This window comes from Diadema antillarum, unplaced genomic scaffold, assembly GCF_040938485.1.
Source record: "Diadema antillarum isolate AM-2024a unplaced genomic scaffold, OU_Dant_1.0 seq00000124_RagTag, whole genome shotgun sequence".
Classification (NCBI taxonomy): Eukaryota; Metazoa; Echinodermata; class Echinoidea; order Diadematoida; family Diadematidae; genus Diadema; species Diadema antillarum.
Window position 1 is genome coordinate 1,854,343 of NW_027271204.1, and position 25,965 is coordinate 1,880,307.

The 25,965-nt window shown below is 40.5% G+C and overlaps 1 protein-coding gene across 1 annotated transcript in view; it reads left to right on the top strand.

Moving 5' to 3' along the window:
• Positions 1–3,745: 3,745 nt before the first annotated feature.
• LOC139727249 (kazrin-like) overlaps positions 3,746–25,965 on the top strand; it is a 44,722-nt gene continuing 22,502 nt past the window's right edge. The window contains exons 1-2 of the mRNA XM_071638206.1: positions 3,746–4,432; positions 16,353–16,591. Coding sequence (XP_071494307.1) covers positions 4,396–4,432; positions 16,353–16,591 — 276 coding nt within the window. The 5' untranslated portion in view covers positions 3,746–4,395. The remainder of the gene's footprint in view (positions 4,433–16,352; positions 16,592–25,965) is intronic.

The window sequence follows — 25,965 nt, forward strand, 5'->3', positions numbered from 1 at the left end:
CAAAGTCATCAATAAGCCAGTTCGCAGTTCCACTTTGCAAATGAGCAGAAGAAAGGTCATTTGTACCAACAAGCATGTTGGTTTTAAATTCACTGGGGTAAGCATCTGTGATGTAATGATTATTCATGTAATCCTTATAAATACTGCTTGCCAGCACATCCACTTGACAGCAAAAGTAGTATTTGGCAGTATCAATGGAAAGAGATTGTGAATACATTCAATGCAAAATAATGAAATGGATGCTTTCTCAAGTGTGAATTGACGGTTCATTCTAGTCATCTGGTCTTCACACGTTCATTCTTTCTTTGGACAGGTTCAATGAATTCCATAATATTTGTTACGTAAAGTTTACGCATATTGTCGCTCAAAAATGAGTGAAGTGCCCCTAACTGACTGAAAAAAAAGAAAGGTCATTCGGACCAATATTGTGCCCATGAGCTCACTTCGAACTGGCTTATTGTGCAGTGTAGGAGTTGTACCAGCACATGAATAATAATCACATTCGCAGGTCTCAGAAGGTCCTTGCGTGAAATGCGCTTCAGCTCTTTTCGCTCGGCACTGTTGGTGTTAACAGCGAGAGTGCCTTTTAAAAATGGCTAACACCACACCACCCCACTTCACCATTAGGTAATAGAGGGAGGTCCTTAGCTCCTGCGCACCCCTTTATCATCCCCCCTTCAATCTACCCTCTGTTCCTTGGCAGTGACATCCACGAAGTTTGACACTCAACATCACTCATACTCCTGCAGATGGGCTTGTCTGTCTGTGTGTAAGTGTCTGTCTCTGTGTGTGTCTGTGTGTGTATAGGTGTGTGAGGGAAAGGAGATTGACGGGGACCTTGTCACCACGACCGCAAAGCTTGTGAGCAGTTGGGAGGTGAGGGGGCTATTTTTTGCCGCTCACCTGCGACCCGCTGCCATTTTTGGCAACGTGTTAATTACCTCCGCCTAAACTAAAACTTCCTACTGGAGATGGGGCTAGCCTTATCTGTCCATCTCCCTGCTTCTATGCTTCCTTCGATCCTTTCTTGCTCTCTCTCTTTTTCTCTCACTCTCTCTCCAGTTCTCTGACTGTCTCTCTGACTGTTACTCCGCCGCTCATCTCGTCTCATTTGTTAACCTGTGCCGTTGTTCAAAGATGACGTTTATAAATTGGGCTGCGTGAATCACTGATTACAGCATTGCAATGCCATTGGAAGAATAGACGTAGGCGCTGTCGTGACAGCATCACACATGCTACCAGTGCATTTAGCAACTGCTCGAGTCTAGGAGAGGGAGTTCGAGAACATAAGCATCCAATTAAAACGTGATCTCCACACATATGTTCAAGCCGCCTGCATTATTCATTGGCAGTAAAAGTTAGATGAACAAAAAAGTGGCAACTGTTTCATCAGATTTGGACTTGAAATTAGAAAGTAATTGATGACCAGTATTTTCTAGTGTCGTACGTTTTTATGAAACAGTGGCAGTTAGTTGCAATTACACGGGAGAGGGTTTGTACAGATGACAAATGACCCATCAAAAGAACATGATTCTTATAGTTTGTATTTTCAGATTGGACAACATATTTCTGCTCGTCTTCAATATGCATGTGTTGTAGGAACCAATGATAAAATCTTCAGTGAAAATGTGTGAATATGTAAAAGTTTGATGGCATTCTTCTTTTCCTGCCAAATTTCGATGAGACCTGGGCCTTTCTGTGCAGCTGATTTTACTCTGTTAAAGAGGAAAACATAAACATGATGTGGGATTGCACTCTAAGCCTCTCAAAACCGATATTTAGAACTACCCATTAAAACACTGAACAAACACAGTTCCATGGTAGCGGTAGCATTAAAGGGGATAGCTAGTACCTGATCAGTGGGAATCAGTGGGAATGCTGGGGATGATTGTTCCAATCCTTGTGGGATTCATTTAAGAGTACATTATATATATATTGTTGTGTGAAAATTATTTGCTTCAGAATGGTCTCATATTCAAGTACCGGTAATGTGCAGTTCAATGTTTCCAGGTTAGCATGCCTGTACAGTGACAGGGCGATCGTTACCGGGCCGTTAACGATCGCCCCGACACTGTACAGGCATGCTAACCTGGAAACATTAAACTGCACATTACTTGAATATGAGACCATTCTGAAGCAAATAATTTTCACACAACAATAGATATATTATGTACTCTTAAATGAATCCCACAAGGATTGGAACAATCACCCCCAGCATTCCCACTGATTCCCACTGATCAGGTACCAGCCATCCCCTTTAAAAAGCAGATGTATTATACCCAAAATGTAGAAATTTCAGAGCAGCACACATTGTAAGAACTTTTGCCATCTTGATGCAAAACTCCGATGATACTTGAGAGTGTTACCGGTACCCCCTCTCCCCCCCCCCCCCCCCCACCCCCATCCCCTTAGCAGTACCTTTCTCGCAGAATTGATACGCAGAATTCAAGAGATGATAAATCATTTATCTACATTGATGCCAAACTCCAATGGCATTTGGAGTGTTACCAGTAGTCCTTCTCCCCCCCCCCCCCCACCCGCTTAACTGCACCTTTCTCTTAGAATTGATACACAGAGCTCAAGAGGTGATAAATCATTGTACGTTGATGATCAAACAGCATGTGGCAGGCTATCATGTTTCATGCAGCCAATGTATAATATAGTGCATCCGATACACGATGAGTCATCCAACATGAATGTAGAGTAGCATGAATCCAGTGAGGGAATGTACTCTGTCCTTCCGCTGTGCTCCGCTCATGACGTAGTTTAATGATATGCTGATGTCACGGTAATGAATTACGATCACATTTCTTCAAATGCATGAATGAATCTTCCCAACTGGTTTTTATGCCATTGTCATACATCTTTTGCTCCAAACTATTATATTTGGTAATATGAAATCCAGCTAGCTTTTGATTTCATTCATTTTTGTTAGATGAAAGAAGAAATATTCTTTAAATTCTATTAAAGATAATGGATTTGATGTTGAGATGAATGAAGTTGTATTTGAACCAACAACCATTGGTCACTTGTCTTAAAAAAAAATGGTATTCAAAAGATTGATAATCAAAGACTTCTGAGTAAAGGTGACATTTGTACTTTTGTGCCTGTGAGTTTTTTTCTTCAACCATTATCTAACCGAATGAAATTTGTTAAATATATAAAGCCATGCATGCAAGTTGTTTTCTATTTGATCACAGCTTAGGTTTTGACATAAAAAGGGATAATCATTAGAATCTTGTATTATTCTGCTTGGTGATGTGGTTGTGTTTGAAGCAGAAGAAATCTGCTTACTCCACTCTTGAATCACAGATTCAGGGACATTGAGATGTGTGGTTTGTATAAAAACCTAAGCTGTGGAAAGTTATGTGGTAAAGAATCAACAATGTTCCTTTCCAGGCAACACCACCAGTAAAATGTGAAGACGCAGGAAAATAAAAGATAGAAAAGAGCTACCATGCTTTGAAAGATGTGGTTAAAGAAGAAAATATGGAAAAGAGCTACTGCGTCTTTGAAAGATGTGACAATAGTAAGAAAGAAAAGAAGGAGAGTTTGAGAGATTGTCAATTTACATGAGGGGCAAGGATCTTACATACCACCAAGATGAGCTAATCGCCTTAAAAAAGAAATACAAATCCCTCAGTGAATAGCCCAGCCCGCAAATTCTTTTGAGAGATAGAGTCGACTAATCCAGTCTCTCTCGGTTTCCTGCCTGTAACTTGATTTCTCCGGTTGAGCGCACAGCTCTCCGAAAAGGACAGACAAAAGCACAGAAAGCCCGCTGGCGAACAATGTGAACTGGACTTTGACCTGAGCACTAGTACAGTCTGTGTGTGTTTGTGTGTGTGTGCGTCAACAGTTAGCTCACTGCTTGCGTGCACTCACTTGATGCGTCATTCTGTCTAGCTAGATCCTGTCTCGCTATTAAAGAGCATCTCATTCTGCTTCTGGCTGTCGTGGGAGACACGCCACTCAACGACGCTTGACGAAGTTAAACATACTGGGTTTGTTATGGAGTGCTGATATTCTCTTGTGCGAGGTAGCGTGGGGGGAAAACCGTACTGACGCGGGAGCACCGACTCGTGCTTTGTGATTTTTAGCAACGGAGATTCAAGAGAGTGGATTCTGCAGTGAATGCCTCCTGCTTTTGAAACAGTGTTGGATTGTTTCAAGGAGCTGTGGCAATATTACACATGGATGTGTGAAGTGAGGATTTCATATTTTGTGGGCCGAGCGAACACTGGAGTGGTCCACTTTTGGGTTTGAGAAGTCTTTCTGTGAGGTGGAGTCGTACCAGGAAAATTCACAGATTATTGGCATTAGGCATTGCATCAGCATCAAGATCTTGGAATTTTACCTTTACATCACTTCCTGTCATACAAATTTGTAACCAACATGGAATTGGAAAACAAGAAATCTGTTCTCTTGCCTGGTGAGTTGGATTTGATTATAACTAAATTGGTTCATGAAATATTCCAAGTGAAAAGTCTCTTCTAATACAAAATGACCACAATAATCTTGCTTCTCGCCTTCGTTACATGGGCTGTTGCTATTTTGCTTATGTATTTCCAGCATTATGGGGCTCTATAACAAGAAACCTGTAAAACAACTGATGGTTCTTTGAGTTTCCCAGCCCCATTCAATGAAATGAAGCCATTTTTAGAGTTTTGAATGATTATGATCATGATGACACTAGTGATGATATTAATCATTCGTAAAGCACTGTATCCACTGTTAATGTTTGTGGTCAACTCAAAGAACAGTGCTCGTGATAGTGCATGGTCAAATTATAAAAAACTAATACTGTACAAGCTGAAATTTTCGCGGTGGTTTTTTTTCCGCAAATTTCGCGAATCGCCTTTGAACCGCGAAAATATCAATGCGTGAATAAATAAGTTCAGTTAGACCCTCGCAACCGCGAAATTAACAACACGCGAAAATGTCCGCCAAGTAGCAATTCGCGAAAATATCTGTACGCGAAAATTTCAGCTAGTACAGTAGTACACAGGTGCATAAAACATAAACAAAAAGTAATAAAAAAGAGAATTAGAAAGGTACTGTATGTCATGCTAACATGTATTTTGAAAGTCAAAATATTTCTGTGTCACGTTTACTCATGACAACGTTAATGGATTGTTTCTCATGTTTATGTACAAAATGTGTGTGGATATGTCCAACATAGAGAAGTGCGTATAAAAAAAAGATCCGCTAGAGTTTGCACAGATTTTGTCAGAAACTCTACACTATGTATATCATACTGAAGACGATCTGACGTGTCACAGTGCAGTGTGCATGTACTTCACATGGTACGATTGTTTATCAGCGTCTTGCTATTGTCCAATTATGGCAGAGATAAGAGGCAATGAAGCCGTTTGAATGCAGAGCAAACAAGTTTCATGATGTCACTTCATGCTGTGCGCCAATTGTCTGTCGCAGCTCTGCCGTGTCTACCAGTGAAGATAGTCTCGTGCAGATCTACCCCGAGGAATCGAAAGGGTCCAAAGGACGTTGTAGGCAGTGGCAATGTTTTCCTGAGGTCATTCGAGACTAATCTTTCCCCGTGCACCCATTGACTTTATTGATCTGAAGTCCCGTGTATCTCTCGGTAATTAGGTTTCGAGGTTGCCATGTGGGTTTCTCTTTGAGTTGTTGTTGTTTTTCGCTCTGTTCATATCCTCTCTCTGCTCTTGATTTGTATCATGTGTATGTGTGTATGTGTGTGTGCATAGACCTAGGTCCATGGTGTGTGTGTGTCAGTTTGTATACTGGTAAAAAGCAGATTTAGAAAGATATTGAGAAATATAGAAAAAGATTAACAGACAGTAGATGGAGAGTTTTTTTGTTTTTTTTTTACAAGTAGATAGGCATATATGAAATTAAAAAACAAACAAATCCATGTTTGTTCTTGTTGCAAGCTTTCTTAGTTTAAAAGCTGCTGTACTAAGAATTATGGATCAAAAGAAATGGAGAAAGATAGATCGAAGAGAGGGAGGGAGAGAAATACTGAGTGCTCCCTAAATAGCTGTCAGAATGATAAGTCATTTGACAACACAAACTGTTATCTAGACCTCCATTACATAACAGGATTATCCCAGATGTGTTTGACTGGCCTTCCCTCAATCCAAATGCTCAATTGCAGTTGTCATTATCTGATAATCTTGGATTTAACCCAGCTCTCCCCTTGAAAAGCAAGGCAGACATTCCAGCTGATTCGGCAATCAGAGTCTGGAAATTACACCTGGTCAGCAATTGAAATGAAACTTTGCCTGATGCTCGAATGTGTTTAAGAGCTGCAAGCATGTTGATCCATACTAAATCTTTTTTGAAGGTGACCTGTGTATGACTCATAACTGGCAATTGTCATACAGTGTTGCTGCAAGCCTGTGTTTGATATGCATCAAAGTTTTCAAGCTGATTTCAGAGTGGACCATTTCATTCTTGAGTGCAAATGTTTGTCCACCTCCTTGACGAGTTAGCCTATCAAGGATGTTTGTGTTTGCATGTTCACAATGTTATGTTTACCAGAACATATTCAACATTTTCACGGCGGCAAGGATGTAATGTGTCCTTTACTGAATGTTTGCATGATCTCCTAACTGACTAGGCCTATTTGCACGGATGTTTGACAAGGCTTTCGGCAGAGTTTTGGTATCCTTCAGCGAAATGGATGAGAACACAAAAATGTGAAAGAGATCTTTGACTTTAGTACAGTCCGTCCTTGTGGTAAGGGACACGCACTCTGGTGCTGTTTAGAGACCTTCGATTGTTGCGAATTTGTCGCTTTTAGGCTCTCCAGTCAAATAGATCGCACCATGTCGCCATCAAAGAAATGTAACGTTTGTTCATTCCCTGCCTGTGAAATTAAAAATCGCCTTTGTTGCCAAAGCCAAATTTTAATATGTGCTATGTGGGATGATGGTTAGAAGGTATTTTGGGTATTTGTGATGAAATATATTTCTCTCCTTCTCTTCTTTTTTTTTTTTTTCATATGGGAGAGGGGAAAAGAAGATGGCGTGGGATTCGTGATTTAGATTGTGCACTGTATTGATTCTTTTGTGTACATTGTTGAGTTTATTCAATGAGGATGCACACGTGTGTGTGGAGTAGTTGATGTAATGAATATATATTTAGGGTATAAGCCACAAAGTGCCTCGCATGAGTAACAAATGGAGTGAATATATGGCAGATGGGTGTCTTTGTTTTGTCGCTCCTTTCATGTCCGTCGCACTCGCCAGCCGCTCACGTGGGAGCGCGGCTCATGCCCATTCGCAAGGCCCGGTGAACCACGCTGCGCTCCTTGGCTTTTAAAACTCGAAAAACAGGATGTCCGTCTAAATCCCCCATAATGCCAGCCACAAGGGGCGGAATGTATATTTTCCCCGCATGTAATGACGTGTGGTACAAGGATGACAGCGGTAGTGACAGTGAGCAACAAGTCATGCAGAAGAATAGATTTTATGGAATATAGTCTGGACTGACCTTGAGTGTTATATACTACTCTTTTCTAGCAACATTGAATATACATACATTAGCGCTGACTACGGAGTAATGTAGGTGCCTACTTTAGTCCAGAGATGCCCATTGTTATGTTTTTTTGTCTTTTTTGACAATATTTTGGACTTTAAAAAAAAATAAAAACTGCAAGTTTAATGGAAAATACTGTTTTTCCCAAAGACTGTATTGTAGGTGGAAATTTTCATGGTGTCCAAATTTTCACACATTTTGTGTGACCAGAAACTAGCACAAATATATTTGCTTTTTATTATGTGTACCACTGTAGTAATGTCTTGATTCCACAGAATTGAAAACGTGCGCAATTCATCTTACTCCGTAGAGCGTGAAAAATTACTCACTCAAAAATATCTACTTTTATAAGATAATACACGTGTCTGTTGCAGGAAAGGTATAGATTCTGTTTTTCCACAAACTGACAAAGATAACCTTTTTCAGCCCTTGGAATACTGCAGTTTTGTTTGCGAAGCTGAGATCCCAGATATTGTATCCATTAGCTCTTGAAGAATGCACTCTTGGGATAATAGTTTTTCAGATCACACGCAGAGAAGCACAAGCAAGCGGTTAATTAAAGATTCAAGCGACGTCGGACGAATGGCTGCTAATGGCCGGATGACTGTGTGTGAGTCATCTCGAATGGTGGCGTACAGGAAGCACAAAGAAATAGTTTGGTCACATGACTAGTCGGGTCATGTGACTGACGTACGTCACTTGCAAGAAAAAACAAAACAAAAACAAAGGACTCTCATTTTCTCTTTCTACACCGATGTACAAACTGTAGAATCACCTCTAATCTTATCTCTTCTCAAATATTAAAGCATTCTGTCTTTGATTTGGCTTGTGTTTATTATATTGTGCGTTTAGGTACAAATTGTAAACTTGCCAATGTTTGTCCTATATATGCTTTGTTTTTGTATCTAGAAATGCAAAATAAAGAAACGTTTCAGATGAGAGTGATAATAGTTATTTAAGATTTTGTGCTTCAGATTCAGCCAAGACCAGTAAAGAGATAAGTCAGAATTCTTCCTGACGAATCTAAAAATATCTGTATTTGGCCATGTTATGTACAAAATGTGTAATGAAGAAAAATATTCATTCTTCAAGAAACATGCTGAGATTGTGGCCATGATGTTATGTTGTATAATTCTTAGGTTTCTACAGGATGACAGCATGATTTCATTTCATTCTTGTCACACCTACAGTGATGTAGGATTTTGTTCCAATGGAGGGCAGTTGTCTTTATTCATGAAAAACTTCTCTGAAGTGGTAAAGGTAAACTCTAGTATTAGAGGTAAAATAAAGGCATTGATACTGAAAAAACCCAAACTACACTGTAGGTTACCAAAAGGTGTCTGCCTGTCCTTCTGTAATCTGTTGTCTTTAATAATCAGATAATCTTGAAAGGAATGATGGACTAAAAAGAAGGGGGGGGGGGGGGCAGACAGACAAACGTAGTATTGATGAGGGACATGGCACAGCTTTCAAAAGTTTCTGAATACTGACTACCATTTCATTGGATTTCCTTCAGTCAGCTCTTAAAAGCTCATCCAAAGCTAATCTCTGAAAAGCTGTGTGATCCCAGGGAAATCCTACCTGAACACGCAATAGGAAACATACAAATGACAATGCCATAAAGAAGTGTCAAGCATTGAAGGTGTGGCTCTTCTGCACTAAGAACAGACTTTATAAGTCTCTTTCTGAATTGAACAGTGCTGCTACTCTGATTGTAACTTAAAAGGATGAGGTCCTGCCTGGATTACTTCATTTGTCTGTACTTTCTGTTTAATAACTGCAACCACTAAGGAGTAGCATTCATTTATAGTGGCAAAACTTTGTCGGAATTTCAAAGTAGAGATGGATGAAGTAGTGGATGCAAGTTACTTCTGTGAGATCTTTGCAACATTTTAAGATGTCACATTCCAGGTTGTTTCAAATCGTGGAAGATAGTCTGACTTAGCTACCATATGAATCATTTTTTCTTATGGGGTAATTTGATTATTTCTCTGGCGAACACCCAAACAATGGCATGACTTATCCATGACTGTTCATCATGAATGTTGGAAGATTTATTTCCTGATTTTCATTTTTTTTTTCTTTAAACCCATCCCCCAAAGGAGAAGATGTAGTCATAATATTTCTGCCGATATCCTTCCCTCCCTCCGCACATCATCGTCGTCACATCTGGTGGGGATAAGTAAACCAAATGTGTTTGATGTGTTGCCAGGGCAAAGTCTCAAGTGTTAGTCCCACACATAAACATTGGGGTGTGATCTCTAGTCATCATCGCGGGGATCTGTTTATTCATTGCCTAAAATTATCCCCAGGCTGCACGATTATATCACGCTGTACATGGAATGAGACCGATATTGTGGTTTGGAGCTTCCTCCAAGCCAGCTCTGACAATAGGAAACACGCTAAGTGGTTGTGACATCATCTTTAATCTGGGTTCCTAGGATGAGAGTAAGGCCAAAAAAAAAAAAATTGTTGCATTGGCGTAACATGAGATTTTCAAATAGGGTCGGTCGGGCGGATTTTTTTTTTTTTTTTTTTTTTTTGCTACCTGCATTTCACGTGTAAAACTCGTGCTCAGCTCAGTAAACAGTTACAACTGCTGCACCGAATGTGCTGTGTTCATCTATTCTACAAATCATTTATGAGGCCGATATTACTGGAATTATACCCCTTCACAGAATTTAAAGATGTTGAAATCCCTATCCTGAATGTTTTCACTTCATATTTTACTATTTTGACTTAGATAAGATAGATGCAAATTGACCCATATGTACGATCTTTTCATCGCACATGGCGATCTCTATTACAGTCCCACATATACAGATTCGTGTAAGTTCTCCACACAAGAAACCTATGGCAAAACTGTGCACAATACATCGCAGTCTGAATGCTATGTATACACTGAATAAATCTTGTTAGAGTATGTGTCCGTGTTGGAAACAGATGACGTACTGATCAAGGAAGGCTTATGCGAGGCGCTAGATCTCTCCCTCGTACATCCGATATCCCCAGAGCCGTTTCCACTTCCGGGTTTGTGCGATCGCGATCGCAATCAACAAGATATTTGATATCGATAGCAAAAAAAAAATAATAAAAAAACATGGGGTCGGCGGAATTTTTAGGGTCGGGCGGGTTACGCCAATGCAACAATTTTTTTTTTTTTTGCCTAACGCCTGCCTCTATCCTTTACAGGAAGTGTACGATATATTGTTCGTGAATCGTCACGAATATGTGACAGGAGAAGTCATCAGTACCTTTCTGCATCTCAAGTAGTAGGACTTATCCAGTAAGGGATGATATCAGAATTTCACAAAACAAAGAATACTTTTGTAGTCTCCCCAACCATATAGTTTTGCTTTGTACATTTGCAAAAGACATTATTTTGTGCATTCTCTTTTGGTTGCAGCAGTCATGTGGTTATTTTCTTGAGATGAATATGTAGGCCTAATCCACAAGATAGTGTTGTATTAAGAATTTTGCCTGCAAGGAATAGACTGCTAGAGTTTGCATCCCTCTCATCTGAGGTCACTTTTTGACACGCTCTCAGATGTAGGCCTATACAGTAGTGTAACAGCGTGCTCATCTACTATGCTGTATACTAACTGAGCAGCTTTTGTCCTTTGCATACAGAAAAGTTGTTGTCTAGCTACAATAAAGTGAGATTGAGATTTCAATTATTGAGTCTCCCTGCTATTCGGTCAACTTTTGAGCGAGACCTTTCTGGGACAGGATAGAGCCCCTATAAAGGGGTGTACATGTATTTCACACCTTAAAGCCCTCTGACCACTGACCCTTCACTTTATGGCCATTCAAACACCCCTGGGTATCATGGTGTGGCTTTGTGTAAAGTGGGCTATTGGGGCTATTTGTCTTGTTTGACCAGGGATGAGGTTGATTCAGGAGGGAACAGTTATTGTCCTAATTTAGCTCAAATGCTGTAAGCCTCAAGAGGGGGCCTTGTATAACTCCGATCTGTTTGAACAGGCCGAATAACAACCCTGTTGTGTCACCCGCGACTACTTATAAACCCTATTAAAGGTGCTATGTTATTCCCTTGGAGTTTGGGGGGATCGTTTAATGGACATCTCCCGTCCTCCTCTAAATTTCTGTCCAAGAGTTTCATGTAGTAACCTCGCATGGTCAATTCTTATAAACAACGTAACATCTGAGCTGTGTAGTCTACACCTGTACCAAATAAAAAGAGAATAAAAGAAGGACTTCAAAGAGTTGTCATCAATTCCAAAGGATAGCAGGGTTCATAATTCACTGCAATAGAAATAAATTGAAAGTCTTTTTCCCTGTTATTTTGTCACAAACATTCGCTCAGTCAGATGCTTTCTTTGTAGGTAGACACATTTATCATACTTTAACTCCCTTTCCTCAGAAATGCAGGATATGGATATGATACACATCTATAGTTTGAGAGCATAGTGTTCTGTATGCCTTTGAGCTGTATCCAAGTGTCATACTATTGCAAGAAACCTAAATGATCACCTTTTCTGCAACTTCACAAGGCATGCCGCTTACATTATCATACAACTTTGTCTGGGCTCCGTTCTATCAAAAGTTAAAATCAACTTTAAATTTCCTTACCACACAGGCTGGCATACAGTTACATGTACAGTTAAAATCAACTACAACCAATATATAATCAATTTTAACTCTTCATAAAACAGGGCCCTGGACATTGATAAAGAGTTTTTCCCTATACATTCACAGCTCATGGATTCACACGTACTGAATTTTTATAGCCATCATTTCCAGGCTATTAAAAATTGCTGTATTTACAGTGCCACTAATAAGAGCCAGTTTGCCATGGAATGCCTTCTTTTCTACCATGGGGATATTTCTACTGCCATTCATAAGCCTGCTCGTATTTTTATTTTGTAGTTTATTTTGGAATGGAATAATAACTGTCAGCGTCAATCAACATGAAGCCAATTCCCTAGGAAGGCGTGGGAGATCGCCTTGCGTGTGCCTTTGTTTGCCTACAGTAAATACTGCAAATAAAAGTTTTGGCATGTTGGTATTTTTGTAAGGTTCATGTAGAGGACATTCATAGTGTTCTTGTCTCTTCTTTTTTTTTTCATATTTCCATGTGTCATGCTAAGGTGGTAAAAAGAAAAAAGATTCCCTCTTTAATGCGTACAGCCATTGCATAAAGGTACAGCATAGTTATCATGGACACACAATCTAATGGATTTTATCTTTTATGTGATTGGGTTGTTGTTCTGTCGATTGCTTCATTGGTTTTGTAGTTACTTCTAAGTTCTTGTATTTAACCTCTACACAAGCTGAGGTATCAATATGAGGAGTTGATCATGGATTTTTTTATTGTTTTTGAAAAAACAAAACAAGACTGGAATAAGATTAGGAAATATCTTTATTGGCATTCAAGATAACGGTGACCATGTTGCTGAGACTCCATCATTGTTTATGTAGAGATCCGAAACTTACTCGCCTTGCCTTCATAAATATGCAAAGATATGTGGACTTTACATTGTACCGGCAAAGTATAACGCTTGAACTGCCTCTGTAGATATAGGTCAAGTGGGTTCGTCGCGGATGTCGTAGCGATGCACACCATTGAATCTGGGAGGTACCTTGCCTCCTAACAGATTTCATTTTATCTTGATTTTTTCCTGCAGCTAGGGTTTTTTTAAAAATCATTATTGTTTATCTCTGATGAATGGAGTGATTATGAAATTCAGAGGCAACCGTGGAGAGAGTTGATATGCCCACCATTTTTATTTGCCATCAAGATTTAACCTCACTTGCGAGTGACAGTCGAGATGTTTATTAGCCCCAGGCGTAGGGCAGGATTGCTGTTAATCTCCCAACATCATCTCTAGGGGGAAGCTAAAGGGAAAAGAAGAAGAAGAAAAAGAAGCAAAAAAAGAAAGATATCTCAGCAGAGTTCCCAGGAAGTCTCAAATCTCGCACTGCTGACTGCCAAACTGCTGATGATTTCAGATCAAGAAGTGAGATGTATTTATAAATAGCAGCAGCTGAGGAAACCTTCATTTAATGGAACAACCCTCGCTGAGAAGTCTTGCAAGCCGAGTGAACCTGCAACCTTTCCTCCCCTCACCCACCTCCGTTAAGGACGGTGTAAAAAGTTTCCGCGATCAATTTGTGATATCGTCCCCACTCTACAGCGCAGCCCTCCAATTAACAAAGTTTTTCTTGTTAATGGCTATTCCTGGGAATATCTTGAGGGAAAACTTTGTGAGTCAGATTTTAATGGGGTCATTAAGGCAATTAACTAATAATCTACTCAAGATCAGGTGATACTCAGCACTTTTGATATGTATTGAAGGAGAAGGAACCCTGGATAATGATGATTTTTTTTTTCTTACAGGATGCTTACATTTCTAAACCTAGTCTTGTATTAACATTGTTGAGTATTACATACATCAAACATAATCGTATCCCCCTAGAATATCCCCCTAGGAGCCAAAACACACAGATCTTTAATGAGCAAGTCCTTAGAGGTGTAATCTTGATACAGACATGGAGCTTTTCATGTAATACCATCTTAAGACTGTCGGGTATTGATACTAGCATGCCTCGGCAAGTTCACGGAAAAGTGGATCAATACGATTTCTGGGATTGGAGGGCGTAGCCATGTGATGCGATTGCGAGACACCTGCAGGGATTGATCCAACAAACCAAGTCCGCTTCAGCGGGATCCACTCCCCAAAGGATGGGCACATGACGTCACGGGCTGCATTCGCCCCCTTTTTTTTGGACAGCTTTGCCGCTTTATCTCGCTAGTAGGATTTGTCGATCTTTCCTTTCGAGTTTCCTTCTCTAGAGGCAGAAGACTTCAGATTAATCATCTGAAACGATCGAGGGTGCCGCGCTGTCGGACGTACAAATTCCTCCATTTTAATCAGCTAATGATTCGTTATCCACTCATCGGGCAGAAGATGCCAACCTCTCTTATGCCACAAGCGGTCGTAAGTGTCACATTGGGCGTGAGGTTATGGCTCGTGAAATGTGACTAGATTCAGTGTAGGATACCTCTCTACGAACACTCCCAGGTACCAGGGAGAGCTTATATTTGTCTGGTGTGATTTGTTTTTTTTTTTTCTAGCTGAAGTGCTGTGTGCCTCACTCCAAAAGTACATGTAGGATTACAAAGCAGATGTTGTTCTATAAATCTGACAGCAAAGACAATATTGAGACACATTGTTCAGCAGATTGATTTTAATACAAAAAAGAATCAAGTTATTCAGATAATAGTAAAGGTAGGCAAGAAGAAGTACACCAGCTTTTGGATATCAGGATATTTCTGACATTGTACCACTTCATATTGTGACTTTAGTTTAAATGATGTCTATGTGGTTTTCACATGGTTGTTGTTGGGTTTTTTTTTCAGAAGGTAAATGCTGTAGGCACAACAAATACTAATTCTAGGTTTTTGCATTATATACTAGAGTGGTGCATTTCAATCAATTGCCTTGTAGAACTCTACATTGTACTTTTCGTGGCTTTCTTGCCACATGGTATTAAAAACACACCACAGAATTAGCACATGGCCTGGTAGGTGTGACCTTCTTGCCTCCTTTCATGACACACAGTTTGTACAGACGATGGTCATTCAATAATGCATGTTACAGTACGTGCAAGGCATGCCACTACCATCATGTATTTGAGGCAACCCATAAATTTTTATGAACCGATATCCATCGTTAATTATGTGACATTGCACACTCGAACAAAAGCGCCTCCAACTTGAGGAAGTTTGCATGATAAGTCTTCGCAGGTCAGTGTGTCTGTGTGCGCAGTTTATGATGGCCGGAAGAATCATAAATGTACATGGGGTGGACAGTACTTGGTATCCTGTGGTCTAGAATTGACAGTGGATACCAAATAGAAAGATTTGCAACAAGGTTTCGTACTCAGTATTCCATGTATATCACGAACAGTGAGCACAATGAGAAACATAGAGGGAGGTAGGCCTACACTTGTAGAAAGAAATATCTCTATAATGTGTGTTCATTGGCCAAAACAACCCTTTGAAAAAAATAGTGCAAGCATTTGCCTCAGAGTACAATGTGATTGCCCTTTTTACAACTTTCTCAAGACATGTTCATGATTGCTGATGAAGAAAAAGAAGAAAAAGAATGAGTAAGATAAAAACGACTTGCAAACATAATGTTTAAAGGAATGTTTAGAGCTGCAGCTTGGTAGCGAAGTTAATGCTCTCTTCTTCAGCTGAAATTGCACACCAAACTCGGCATGAAGATTTGATTAGTGGAGAATGTTCCACTGTTCCTCGGGGGACACTGGAGCTCACAGACCAAATAATGTTGGTGTGCACGGAGTACCTTTCCTGCGTACGAGACTTTTCTATACCTACCCCAGGTTTGATTGAGGATTGGATTGGGGGGGGGGGGGGAGGGAAGGAAGAGAAGGTAGGGAGATCAGAAAGTGTGAAAGTGTATCTTGTTGCGACTCCAAATCCAAGGCTTTTGTCTGATTAGATTGTGCTACCTGAGCCGGCAAAGTGCCATTGTGTCTGCCCTCCGAGCGCTGCTCCCCGCGTGTCGCTGATTAACGTCACTCGGAATCGCTGCCAGTCGAGAGGGGCGGAGCTTTCCACGGAGAGAAAATCATTGCGGGGATCTTATCTTTTGAACTTGTGCAGCACTGTGCAGATGTCGTGTGTGGATCAGCAAGCCATCTGCATTCATAGTTCATATCGTCTTACTTCTGTTTAGCATCTAACATGCTATTTATGATCTCATTTATCTCCGACTAGATCTCTGTTCACAACTGACGACTTGTTTACGTCTTCTTCATTTGCCTTGCTACCACAGCTATCCAGTCTCTCGACTCACTCAATGACCAAATTGTGCAGTTCATCTTTACGCCAAAGTCGGCGGAGTGCGACGTGAGCGGCGGTGGGGGCGGCGACAACCTGAAACCGCTGGAGCGCGACTCGCTCAAGTCCAACCTCGCGCTGATGCGAAGACTCCTCGTGGATGCGCAGGCCAAGTTCCACCGCATGATGGACGACAACAAGAAACTGGCGGCCAAGATCGACACCTCGCTGCAGGTAAAGACTGGGGCCAGGGCGGGAAGGGTTATGTTTGCTCTCCCCAAATTGGATCAAATGAGTTCGAGGAACCCTCTATTGAGCAAACCTTCTGATGCTGACTTATTTAACTTGTTGGGTGCTTATTAAAGGACAAGTTCACCTTCATAAACATAAGGATTGAGAAAATGCAGCAATATAGTAGAACACATTAGTGAAAGTTTGAGGAAAATTGGACAATCGATGGAAAAGTTATGAATTTTAAAAATATTTGTGTTGGAACTGCTGGATGAGGAGACTACTATGGCTCATGATGTCATATGAGTACGACAGTATAAAGAAAATGTAAAGAAAATTCAACATATTTTCACTTTTTTCGCATAATAAAAGAGCACTTGACTTGCCTCTTTCTAAAGGCAATGGGAATAATATTACCCATAACATATGTCAGTGACGAGTCAAGGGAATGAGTACTTTTTTCAAAAGATGAAATTTTGTGAAATTCTCTTTATATTTTCCTTATATTGTTGTACGCATGTGACATCATACACTGCAGTAGTCTTCTCATCCAGCGGTGACTGCACAAAAAACTTCAAAAATTCATAACTTTTGAACGGATTGTCCAATTTTCCTCAAACTTTCACTGATGTGTTCTACTAATATTGCTGCATTCTCTCAATCCTTACGTATATGAAGGTGGACTTGTCCTTTAAGTTGTTGGGTACTTATCAATGTCCACCCTGCCTCTCCCATCTCCCCCCCCCCCCCCCCCCCCATTAGTGTTGTAAATTTGAGAATGGTGCTGGGTACTTTGGTAGTGAATGGCAAAAACCATACAGCAGGGTGCTACATAAATTTAGTTTACGACTTGCTCGGTTGGGCAAGCAGATTTTCACATTTGCTGCAAAGGACTTGCCCGAATATCGATTTTACTTGCCTGAAAATACAGTCCAAAATATAAGGAAATAATAGAGAAAATCATGTGTAAGTCAACAGCTTAATAAAAAAACAAAACAATTATGTGAATTAACAGCACACATTGATTCGCACGCTGAAATACATTGGAATATAACAAACTGTCCATTCGAGTATTGCCATTGCATTGCATTAGGGCTTCTTCACGTAACTGGATAAGTGTAGGAAAGTTGCTGAAATGAAATATAAAGTGTGTTGCATCACTAAACAGCCATTTTCTTTGGGCTTCTGTATGGTTGACTTTGTGGGTTTGTTGGAGGGGGGGGGGGAATAAGGGGAAAAAGGTACACATTTTTTTGCTAGCCCAGTTTGGGCAAGCAGTTGTTCTTACTGTTCAAAAAATACGTGCCCGAATTTGATTTTTCGCTTGCCCCGGGCAATCGGGGAAGTGCTTATGTAGCACCCTGCATACAGGCAAGAAAGATAGGAAAAGAGAAACAAAGTCTTTGTCAATTTTCCTCTATCTCTCAATCTTGAGTTTGGCAAGGTCTTCATGACTTTCTGAATGGGAAAAGTCATGTGAGGGTAATGGGATAATAGCACTCCATATTAAAACCAATCATATGACATTAGGACGATATGGAACTCTACATTGCATGATCTGCACTAACCATGAAAAGTCCTTATTGGGCTGATGCTAATCAAGGAATGTAAAAAATTAATCTAATGTCCTGGCATTATGCAAAGAGCAGAGTTGCTGGGTTCTTTCTTTTTCCCCTTGAAAATCTACCATTGTTGGAACAGCACATATACAGCAATATCCTGTGTTGCGTATAAGTACTCTGAATATTCTCTGTAAGATATTTTAATCGTATTGCCCTAAAAACAAACAAAAAAAGGTCACCAAAAAAGATCTGATCGAATGATGTATTATCTAATGTCCAATGTAATGATGGATTCAAGCAGTCATGGAGCTAATAATTAGAAAATGACAGATTTCAAGCCTGTTCCCTCCATTCCTTTCAGAGAGCATGTGAGTAACATGTATGTGCTTTTTTTTGTCAGTCTTTGCTACTTTTTACTCTCCTGTGATGGCTCAATATGGCAGAGTTTGCAAATTCAGGAGAAATTTTGTCACGCAGAGGCACAAAAATGTGGATAACTCGATATGCAGAGGTGATTTTTGACAGCTTCAATCGTTACCTCCTGCTTTACTCCTCTGTCAGCGGTGAGCTCAGTTCAGCTTGGAATGTCGATTTTTACCACTTCACACTGTCTGCATGGCAGACCTTTTTCCATGGCTTCAGATTGTATTTCACCAATATTTTGTTGAATGTTTCATTTGATAACTGCCATTTGTTTTAATTTCTTTTTCTTTTTTCCCATTTGATGTTGTGATATTCCTGTAGTAGGGCCTACATTTGTAAGTTAATGGATTGAAAGTCTCTTGTTTCACAACGGTTTTGATGATATGAATTATATATTTCTTCTTTTTTTTTTCAAAAAAATAGATACAGCTATATTTCAGTGATAATTTTACCTCTATATCCAGTAAGATTTTTCTCTAAATCAGTAAATATTTTTGTTTTTCGTGATATTTAGAGTGATTAGCTTAAAGACTTAGTGCTGGATTAAATAGTATTTGACGTTCGTTTATTCAAATTCTATTAATGTTTGCTATTTTCTCTCTATGGTTTTTTTTTTCGGTCCCAAGAATGTTAATGACAGCATATTGAGCAAACACTGTACCATCAATGTATTGAACTGTTTTGGCTCTGTGGGTATTGATCCACCGCCTGTGAATGCTTCCAAAGCCACCCACGGCGTGTTTTCCCCTAGTTCCACTCTTTGTGGCACCGGAAAAAGTGCGCAGAAAGAGGGAAAAGAGAATGCATGCATTCATTGAATTAGGTTAATAGGAATTTATCCAGTGAATGTATCCAGCGAATTCACCTCTTCCCTGCAATCAATGCACACCTCCTTGCATCGATGTGTGTATTTGAGACCCACCGGCATATACTGCACGTGGGAGGGAGTCGATAGAAGGCTATTTTACCAAACCATTTGCTCTCAAATGACCCGCGGACAGGAATTTGCTCGTAATATCCCTGTCTTTTCACTGGAAAGATTCTATAAGCCAGGTCATTTTGCTCTAGAAGTGGATTCAATTGACGTGAACTCTTCTTGCATGACCTGGAACCCTGTAGCAGTTATTTAGATTATTGCGCAAGGCATCAGTGGTTTTCTAAAGTAGTGAATCTCTGCAAGGTGCTCTGTGATATTCACTCTCTCTGTAACAACTCACATTTGATGTACATGTATACACCTGAGCCTTCAGATTCTAGCTTGATATAAATGGAGGATAAACTCAAGGCATCTGCTTTTTGGTAAGTGATAGAACCTCACATAATGATTATTTATACTGTTTGTCTGAAAAATTGGTTTCCAAGCTTGCATCAGCTGTAGTTGTTGAAATTTATGAATCTCTGTTTGTTTGTGGATGATATGCACCATCATTAAACAAATGTTTCAGGTGACAAATTTTGAAATATCAGACCATCCTGTTTCATAACTTAAACTCTTTTTTATTGACAAAGCCCAAACACACTCCTCTATGATAACCCATATATTTCGTGGTTTGATATGACTTCTCTTAAGGTATTTATCAAAGAGATTATGATTAATGTTTAAGTTCACAGGAACCAAACTGTGCCACAAACTGGGTAAAATCTTTAATGGAAATGTCAAGACCAGAAGGCAGATAACTATCCTCCGAGCAAAAGAGAGTAAACAGAGAGAGAGAGAGAGATATGAAAATTATGATGTTCCAGTTACATATTGCTGGATAGGATGTCAGTGTACCGCTATTACTTTTCTCTCCAGCAACAAGTTGCCCAGACAGGTCCCCAAGTATTGGGCACGTAGGGAGTGGTGTAGCTAGCCGGCAGCCCGGCCAGGAAAACACTTCCCATGGATCAATATTCGCCACGAGCCGCACGCCGCAGAGCATAGAGAAATGTTATTCATGAGACCCCCGACGCCAAGGAGGGCACACACGGTGGTGGGGCGTACTGAAAGCACGTCATTCGATGTGACGCCTCAGTACTTTGCTACATTCGTGATGCGGCCACCCTCTACTGTGCACATTCTTCACAGTCTGCCAAGCATAGCATTTTATTCATGCTTCTTTGTTTTTGTTTTCCCCTCTCTTTCTTTTCATGTCTAATTTCTGGTTCACGTCTTGCATAATCATGATGACCTCTTCTGTATGTCTACTGCTCCCTACAACCTGAAAAAAGAAAGGTTTATCTTCTTTCGCTTGCAAGTCTTTCATATATTCACATCATAGGGTAAGATTTTTCACTCTGCTGTTTGGGTTGGCTGAGAGTTCATGCTCCTGCTACAAAAAGTAGCACTCAAATTTGTTGTAGAATTTTCTCAACCTTCCATTTTGCAAGTTATAGCACATGACCGCAACATCAAATTGGTATGTACTTATAGACTTAACTGAGAAAATATATCCATGTTGATGTTTTGTGCTGTTGTATTGTAAAAACACATTGGTCAAAGCTACTGGTTTTGTAAATGTGAAGACTAGGATATTACAACCTGGAATTGTTGCATAAGATATTAATTGGCCAAGATTACTTGTTTTGTCAAACGTCAATCCATTTTTATTTTGTGTGTGTGTGTGTGTTTTTTTTTTTTGCTGTTTCACACCAAGTATATTCTTCTACCAACAATCAAGTGTCTAGGTTCATTGACCTTTTTTCCTCGCTATGTATTGTTCTTTCTCTTTCATATCACTTGCCGTTAAAATGCGGCAGTCAGTTACTTAAGTTGTGATGGTATGAGCGTCATATTTAAATCTCTACACTCCTGGCACCTCATTTCAGCACCAAAAAAGCCTCCCTCTTTCCTAATTGCATATCGATTGCTCACACGACGCACCCGGGCGGTGTGATATTACCAGATATCTCACCCCCGAAATCGCGGTGTGATTTCCAGCCATTGAGCTTCGCCCCGTTTCCTTTCCTAATGGAGACACCTCTTCTCGGGCCGTCGTCTGCCGAGATAAGACCGCGCCCGCCAGCGTTTGCTCGCGAGCCGCATTTACCGGGTCTGAAGGACACCGTAGCTCCAAATTAAATGAGGGCTGACGTCAAATTAGGTGAGCAAAGGGGCTGAGGTTAACCTGAGAGTGCTGTAAACTTCTATGTGCCGATTGAACCTGTCCGAGTCGTAGCCGTGAAATGCAGGATTCTGTTAGTCCAGATAGATTCATTTGAAGTGACAAGTTTGTCCCGCCGTAGTCACAATCCCCCCTCGGCCATCTGTATTTGATACTGCCTGATGAGCTTGTCAGCTGATCAGCATACCTTTCTCTTTCTCTCCATCAGCCTGAAGGCAGCAGCAATTTCTCGGTTTCATGGTCAGATTGTCTTAGGCTGCGTTTATCAACTTTCCCCTGTTGAAACGGCTCTCAAAAACCATTTCCAAAGCCCTTTCCAAAGCCATTTCCAAAGCCCTTTAGAAACGGCTTCCAAAATAGTTGCATTTATCAACTCTTCGTGAACACTATAACTGGCCTGTCACTGCACAGCTGCATTGCGCAATTCGACCCGAGGAGAAGAGGTCATGTAAGGCGTGCATTGTTCGTAACTGCAGTACAATACTACAAAGCCGTTTCAAAACAGCTTTGCATTTATCAACTTCAAAAGGCTTTTACAAACAGGTTTCTGAAAATCTGTTCAGGAAACCTGTTTGGAAAGCCACAAATTTGCGGCTTTCGAAAAGGCTTTCTGAAAGGGCTTTCAAAACAGCTTTGCGTATATCAACTCATTAAAATTCCTTGAAAGCTGTTTGGAAAACCTGTTTCTGCCAAGAAAAGAGTTGATAAACGCACCCTTAGATTGTAGAAAGCATTGAATGTTGGCAAAATCTACATCAGAATACAAGTGTTTGTTGGACAACAATTCAGTTGGAAACTTTACTGTGGAACAAAATAAAGAAGCCAGCTGAGTGTGCATCATAAGATTTTTTTTAAGTGTTTGCCGTAGGCCCTATAGAGTATGATGAAATAAGTTATCATCATTTTGCATAAGATTTAGTTTGAAAGAATGATTCATTCATTTCCACTTTACTTTATTCAGGAGGGAAAAGATTTTTAGAGTGATTTCAACTTGGCCAAAATTGATAGGGATATTCACTTCAAATTTGCTGTCATGTTTTTATTGTATGTTTGACTGCACATTCCAGATCCTTGGCAAAGGCAATGCATTTTAGAACATTCCCATGTCATCCATGATCTGATCATGTGACAACATTGTAAATCACTGCCATCAGACTCCAGTCCAGCTTTTACCATATATGGTATAAAGTTATGGTAGCTTGCCTGAATCTTGGCAGAGCCATTATTTCATTTTCTACCTCATGTGGTGCAGTGGCAGATGGATTTTTTTTCCACTACCTCTTATCTCTCAAGAAAGCATTCTTGACATAACAGTGAAAGGGCAAACTTATAAGTTATTGAAAATAAGGATAAAGCATAAGAAAACAAGGAGAGGGAAAATGCTTACCTTTTTTTTCTCAAATAGGCCCTATTCTTCTTACTGTATTTCCACCACTTTTGAGCTAGAGACTCCATTTTTCAAGAGAAAAAAAGAAGTTCTCTGTCTTAAAAATCATGTAAGATTTTGCTAGTTTTTGAAACTCTCCTTATGCATTGTTTGATTCACTTTGCTACAACCAGTAATCCTTGCCCCACCCGCATCCCCAATCATTCACTTGGTTAATGTCCTAGACCAAAAGTTGATATAAATGTTGCCTGATTGGATAGGTGGGTGTAGTATTTAAACATTTTCCGGTAGGATGGAATGGGTGTGGTGCAGAGGCACTGATGATTGAGAAATGATGATGTATATGTAGACTAACTTCATATTATACTTGGTGTGCTAGCATTGAATGCAAATCACTATGAGTACCGTTTGTCCTTCTGTCGCCATCTTAAAGATGCGATGGGGGCAGAACTACTGCATGTGGGGCGGCTCGCACGTGGGAGCTCCTCCGATTGAAGATGACATCAAGGATAGACTCTAGTCGCCAGGAATAGAGATGTTCTGGCATTGAAATAATGAGGTATTACGTCATGCAGATGACATACATGGTCAAATTCATTACAGGACACTCGGGCTTGTGATAAAAGTTTCTGTATGTTGATAGTTTACCCAGTTAAAGTTTATGTGACGACACATTGGTTCCAAGCATTGAATTCACAATTATGATGTCATCAAAACTTTTCTAAAGTTTAATGTTCTACCTCAAGGAAATGAATGGATGTATTTTGCTCTTAAGAAAGGCAGTAGTAACGTGAGAAATGTTATCCTCTCTTTTTTCCAAACATCAAACCCACCCTTTTCTATCTTTTGCCAAACTTTGGTAAAGTTTTTAAGGGTGTGTCAGCAAAAGATGACCACTGGCAGTGCATTCTAAACCCTTTAAATGTGCATGTATTTGCTGTAGAAAACTGTAAAGATGAGATGAATTAAAGAGAAAAGCACCTTGGAAAATGAGGAGTATGGGTCATTCAGGGTATTTGAGGAACAGGTTTTAACTTTCGGTGTCGAAACTGCATTGAGCAGTAATGAGAAGTGTCACTATTAAGCTCTCTGCGGAATGCATGCTTCCTGTAAGTAGTGAATAAAACTATATGTGAGGCAGTAATTCCCACACAACGACTATGTTGATGATGCTGGAACCATTTTCGCCACCGCGAGAGGCAGGCAGTTGTCAAGCCCCTCGTCAATCCAGAGGACATCCCAGAAGATGGGCAGAGCCACTTATACCCCTTTCCCGCTGAAGAAAATCTTCCCCGGGGGCACCTGGGGGCACCCGGGGAACCCCGCAGTGTGAAAGGTCACTCGGTTAAAACCTAGGGGAAGCCTAGGTGAAACACCGATGAAATTTTGGGCAATTTTTACCCGAGAAGCGTCCTGGGTAAACACCGATAGTTCAACGGGAAATCACCCGGTGGTTCACCGAGAGCGCCCAGCGTGAAAGGTTGTCTCGGTGAAACACCGGGGAAAATATGCAGATTATGTCAAAGGTCATGTTTTGTTTCTGGTCATTCACACGTTTTCAGCTAGCTAGCGCGCACTCGACCTCCCAAATCCACACGTACAGGGTACTAGTAATTCGTGTTTGTAAACAACACGACACTACATAGTATGTCGTTTCGTGTGCAATGTAGCGTTCACAGTGCGACGGCATTGTTTTGCATCGTGCTGTGCATTGTATTGTTTAATTAGCACGCCGTGTATACAAAGTTGATATAGGTTTACAGTGTACTTGATCGATTTGATGCTTCCTCCTTCTTCGTCTTCCTCTAGTGTCTAGCTCTTAACTCTTCCAGTAAAGTCTGATACAGTCCGCCTCTTGCTTGATTTTTCATATTTTGTGCTTTTCTCGTCAAGTGCTGTATTTACAGTGTGCAGGAGAAATCCGTTGACGTTTTGTGCTGTTGAAATTTGAGGAAATTTTGCAAATGGCTGGAGCGTGGAATTTTCGCGTGCATTTTGATTTCGCGAATTTCGCGAGCGCCAAGATTCGCGAAATTAAAATGCACGCAAAAGTTCTTGTCTACACTATGTGCATGGAATGCCAGTGGCAGTTCGCGAAAATTTCATGCCGCAAAAAAGGCCGTCGGCTCCAATTCGCGAAAAATTCATGCCGCGAATATATCATGTTTTACAGTACTTCAATTACGTAGCGAGGCAGCAGTGAACGAAGAACTGAGCGGGACGTCGGCTGACGCTGCCGCGTACGAGTCCCTCCTCCGAAAACTTGCTGAACATGGGATCGAAAAAAACAAATCGCAGATGCACAATAAACTCAAGTACATAAGATCACCCACGTTGCGAGCAGAAAACCCGTCTAGGGGAAAGTTTCACCGAGAGCAGTGTGAAACGACGGCACTGAAACATTCACCGAGAGGTTCCCCGGTGAATTCACCGGGGAACCTCTCGGTGGTTCACCGAGACGGCCAGCGGGAAAGGGGTATTAGAGGTCAACCATCTACCAAAGCATCTCTAGTTTGGTAGGAGCCGATGCATAGCGATGAGGAGGAAGAGGAGGAAAAATGAAGATGGTGGTGGATATGTACTTCTTACATGACCGACAAATGTCGTCCAGCTGTCTGTTGAGCATAGATCACCATTAAAGAACGTTGCCCTCGGATGCCGTGTTTAGGATCATGTGTGGCTTCACTAGGAGTGAAATTGGTGCACGTGGTTCACTGTGCACGTGGCCCTTCATTTCTAAGAGAAATAAATAAATACACGATCTCTTGATAAAAACAGATGAGATTGGAAAGGACTCTTATGTTTTTATACAGTATCATCATTGACGTAAAATTCACCGTAGCTGATAGTACATGCAAGGTAATTGTATTTCATGAGCTCTACAGTTAGCTAGAAGTCAAA